Below are 5260 nucleotides of genomic sequence, written 5' to 3' on the forward strand. Positions count from 1 at the left end.
ACCATTTTTTTTTTTTTTTTTCTAGCACGAGGAAATCGGTTTTTCTATTTATTTCGTAACACGTTAATTAAGGGAGATATCAATCAAGTCGCTTGAGTGTCTTCTGGAAAATTATTTTTTGGACCTTGCACAGTAAAAAAAGCGAGCGAATAATCCGGTTGAAATTCGCCCCAAGGGAACCACTGATCGATAGCGTTTATTTCCGAGCAGTGTAAATAGATGAAAGACTAATTGAATCGGTGAGATCAGAAGCAACGTGATTCACGGATAGCTAACACTTGGGGAACGAGGAAAAATGACTTCTTTCCAAAATTAATGACGATCATATTTTTTCAAAATCTTCAGCAATGTAATCAGTGAAAATGTAATTTTTGTTATCCATAGTAATTGGTGATATTTGTTGAGGTTCTTCCGTAATATCGGTCTCTATTTAGGTAAAAGAAAACGCTTACAGACCACCGGGAAGGGCCGTTACGCACTGACTCCTTCCTTTGTCTACGCGACGCGCACGAAGAACAAACCGTTGAATAGAGATATCGTTATTCCTCGCTGGCACCATCAATAGATGCACAATCCTCAACAATATTTCATAATAAATGATATAATAGGATTTTTATTTCTCTGTAAATTTATCAAATTTAATTTACTTCATTTTCTTAATTAAAATTTCTTCGAAAAATTTCTGCTCATTTCTGTACATCGTTTGATGCAATTAAACGCGAGCACACGATTCAGCGGATAAAAATCGACTCGTATAATTTCTCTGACCTCACCGGTCTACTCCAAGAACCAACGAAACAGAAAAATGCTCGAATCGTTCGAATCGTCATTATCGAACAGTGACCAGCAACGGTGACAAACTCGAGTATCGAAAGCAACACGCCCCTATTTGATAACGATATCTCCTGGTGATGGAACTGGATCGTAACGAATGTAGCGGAAGACGGTATAGTTATGCAAAAAAATGCATGGCACAAATAAGCGTAGGTTCGTTAAATTAGCCGGCTATCCTTGGAATTCATTTATTTTCACGCGACGAGCTAGCTTTTCCTCTTATTCTCAGCGTTTATCGATGAATTTATTTTTCTATCGAACTAACTCCCAAGCCCCTCTACGTAGAAAATCATCCGGTTTAATTAAGCTGATATACGAAATAAAAATAAAAAAAAACAAGAAAAAGAAAAACGCCTTTTATCTGAACGACAAGTGTTTTTTCCGCGATATAAACGTGACAATTGTCCATCAGAAGCTCTAGCCCTAAATAACATAGGCGTGGCAAAATACGCAATGCCTGGGAAATTAATGCAAGCTTCATAATAAGTGGACACACCTCTGCGTGGCTTTTCACAAGGGCGGAATAGAACAAGCGATATACGTCTAGCGAATCAGCAGGATGAAATTTTATAGCGTTACTCGTTAATGCCCCGCTCTTCGGGGAAATTAAGAATGGAAGTCGGCATGTAAATTGACTCGTCGTATTCAGTCGGTTCAGTTGGCCGTTCGTTTTAACCAGGTTTAATTTATGAGGAATTCCACAAAGTGAGAAAGATAGGAATTCTCGCAGGAACAGTGCGTCTTCGACCGTAGAAATTCTTAAATTGTTTGAAAAAAAAAAGAGCCTTTTCTACAATCCGAAGAATGTTCTACGATTAAGTAGGATTAACGATGTGTCGTGAAGAAAAAACCATACGATATTGTTTATCGTTTCGTGTTGCCTGGATTTTCAAGCATTTTTATCTGGAACTAGTCCGATCATTTTTATTTCATTGTTTCCAGGGAGCAAAGGACTTTCATGTCGCTATCAGGAAAAGTATCTGTGTTTAATGTTTGAAAGAACGTTTTCACACAAGAATTGTGTAGAGTGGAAGACAAATTTGTAACGTAGAAAGCTAATTGAAAGGGAATGTTTATAATACTTTTAGAATGTTGTATCGTTGCAATTAAGGATTTGCAGAAGCTTCGCGAACAAGAAAATGAAATACATACTCAATCCCAAAGATTTCTATCTCAAAATTCCTCCCCAAAATTTCCGATCATTTCGTTCGCCTCTCGATGAAAATGAAAAAATTACAGTTGTATAGAATTTTGATCTCGATTCCTACAGAAGTTATTAATCCTGAAATTTCTGACGTACAATTCGTACAAAATTTCGCATAATTTTACAAGCTCGTCAAATTCGAATACACTTGCTCACCTGTAGATGTTTTTGCGTAAGAGTGATGTCTTCCACGTCGATTTCGTAAGTGAAGATCGATCCTGAACAGTTTGGCATGCCTCTGTGAACGTTTAGAATAATCTCCGCCAAGAATCCTTGTTGCATAATCGTGGACAAAGAGTAGTTCGAAACATGATCGAATCTCGGCTCGCATTTCCCCTTGTTTATGTTAAAAACCGTATCATACGAGCAACATCTGCTGATATTCAACATTCTCTTCGTTGCACTTATTGTACTCAATTCGAATGGCCTGTCTCTCATCGATTTACAGTACACGACAATGGGAATACTTTGGCGAGTGGTTCGCTCGTACAGAATGTCGAAACAATACGGTTCCTGCAAACAAAATAAGAAGAAAACCTTTAAAATGTATTCGGTCTGGCATGCAAGTTGTTCGAGGAATATGAAGTGTAACAACTATTTGCAGATACGTTACTAATAGTTCTTCGTAGATATTTAATTAGAGAATCATCAATATACATGATTGCTGCTTAACGTTCAACAAATGAAATAAATTCGACAAATTTCGACAAATCTTTGGCTTCTAAATTACTATTACAAAGTATGCAACTCGAGATTCATTTCAAACGAATTCATTCTCCCTCTTTTATCTTCGATTTCCTTCGACACATTTCCATTTAAACCCCTTCGTTAAATATTCCCCTAAAATTTTCCAACTTTTCCAATTTACACGAAAATAATTGAGAAAACACGCGGAGAATCGGTATAAACAATTCGTTACAATTCCCTATCCCAATAAATTCGTTCTCTGTCATTGAACGTACCGGGAGGGCTGAACGTATCGATTAGACGAACAGAAAATGGTACGTTCGAGCTAAACAGCAGTATTACAGTATTACAATCGATCAATCGCGTGGTATAGCTAAAAAGCACTAAGAAAAGAGGTAACACAGCCTCAATCAATTTTCGCGCGTCGTGTTCCGTTCGCGTGTCCGGTTGCGAAAATTTACGGCCGCCCGTGAAGTTTCAACGGCGAAACGACCAAATACCGTCCAGTACCTCTATGAAAGTGGTGTGTTCGAAATCGGAGAAGTACATGGTCGAGATGTCCTGCGACTCTATGCAGTTCGGAATGTGAATGACGTTCTCCTCGCTGTGATCAACATTCGCGATGTGAAGTTCCGTGGCGTGTAAAGGCGCTGGGACGCAATCCACCATAGTTACGCCAGAGAAAACTTCGCCGTGTGGGCAGCATTTCTTCGACGAAAATGACGTCTCTACTAACATCAACAGCAAGAAAATCAAGCTTCTCGTCATCGTGAACGAACCGCACTTCGAACGTTTCGAAACTGATCCAGGGATCGTTTCGTCGATCTCACTGAACATGTTGAAAATCGTACTGTACTTCACTTTCGAACGATTACTATATCCACAGGCTACAAAAATCCTAGCCTGGTTAAAAACTTCTTTCGACACTGAACGAAAACTTGCTGTTCGATAGACACTTTTATATCCCTCATTACACAGCACGAATTTCTCCGAACGAGAAGCGCTAGCGGAGAATATCTGGTTGGACCGATTGAGAAAAATTGGCCAGATCGTAGATATGGTAGGCTATTCGATAAGAATCAGAACCGCTGTTGCTCGTCAATACGGTTCCCCACAAGCTCAGAAGCACGGAGAGGATTCTCCGGCGATTGTTCGAGAGCTTGGCTCCGACAGAACACTTGTGCCTGATCCTCTTCGGACGTACGGATCTTCCACGAATCAGGAACTAAAATTAATCTGTTGTTCTACGCGGAACAAATTTCGTCAAGTTTCTCCTCGACTTTGTCTATCTTTATAGTAATTCGTCGACTGATCGTTCGTTTACCACTTTAATCTACACACTCGTTGGTAGGATTGTTTCGTAAAGAGCCAGCTAGATCTTGCTGGACGTGGAGCAACGAAGGGAAGATCAATGGTTGAGACGAACGTAAGATGGTAACGACGACAAATTTTGCAGTCAAGTATCGTTTGACGAGTTGAAATTTGCTCGAAACAAGGTTTAAACAAGCTCGTGCTGGATTAACAAGGTATCGACGCGTTCTGAAACGTATGATCGATACTAGCTGTTGTTCGTTACTCTTCCCCGTTGAGTTCGGCTCGCCGGTCCCAGCGGTAATCTTCAAGTGATTCAACGTAAGCCATCTCTGGTCGATTAAATCGTCGCTTCCGTTGCATAATGCAACGCGAGGCACACACGCAGCTGCAACCTGGGAATCTCCAGAGGCAAGTCCAGACAATTATAAAGGAGCTATCGTTCGGAATTAGCTGGCACGTTTCGTCGAAGGTAATCTTATTGGCAGAGGCGGAGCAGCCAGTTTCAGGGAAAACTTAACCTATAACGTTCGTAAAGTATTCTTGGTTCGATGACCAAAATTATTCTTATTACCTCGATCCCTCGAGCGTTCCTCCTGATTGATTTCACAATCTGAATCCTTCGCTGTTCTTCCCCCACCCCCCGCCGCCGCAGCCGCGCAAGATATAACACTTTCCTCTCAGCCGCGTTTCCTTCTCAAGATGTTTCGTCGCTTATTTTTCCAGCGTATTTCGTCTTACTCCACCTACAATCAGAACGTTCCTTCGAGTGTTGCTCACGTTTCAATTCTTCTCCGTGAGTTGTTACACGCTCTGCGAACTTCCACCGGAGAAATATCGTTACAATTCACTTGACTTTTCACGCCGAGTAATCGATACGTTCGATTGTTACGTTGTAGCGATAAAGCATAGATAAATAAATGATTCAGCTGAATATTTATATTCCGCACGGGAACGTAACTTCTCCCGTCTACTTCTCGTCTACTTGCGCCGCGTTATTATTCCGCTGCATCACTTTCCTTTACTCCAAAGGTCCCTCAATCTCTGCCACCCTCCGCCTGAATTTATTACCACTTTACACCCTTCTTTACGTCGCACTTTACTCCCCTTGAATTACCATTATTCCACCGCCGCCTCCACTTTCCATTGCGAATCTGTCACGAGCTCTAATTATTTCAATAACACCTTCCGTACCCTTTCTTGCACTCTTCTTTCGATCCCTCC

The 5260-nt window shown here is 40.8% G+C and overlaps 1 protein-coding gene across 1 annotated transcript in view; it reads right to left on the bottom strand.

Moving 5' to 3' along the window:
- LOC108570291 (G-protein coupled receptor Mth2-like) overlaps positions 1-3394 on the bottom strand; it is a 42428-nt gene extending 39034 nt beyond the window's left edge. The window contains exons 1-2 of the mRNA XM_017932130.1: positions 3236-3394; positions 2195-2551 (exon numbers count right to left, since the gene is read on the bottom strand). Coding sequence (XP_017787619.1) covers positions 2195-2551; positions 3236-3394 — 516 coding nt within the window. The remainder of the gene's footprint in view (positions 1-2194; positions 2552-3235) is intronic.
- Positions 3395-5260: the final 1866 nt, after the last annotated feature.

This window comes from Habropoda laboriosa, unplaced genomic scaffold (assembly GCF_001263275.1).
Source record: "Habropoda laboriosa isolate 0110345459 unplaced genomic scaffold, ASM126327v1 scaffold68, whole genome shotgun sequence".
Classification (NCBI taxonomy): Eukaryota; Metazoa; Arthropoda; class Insecta; order Hymenoptera; family Apidae; genus Habropoda; species Habropoda laboriosa.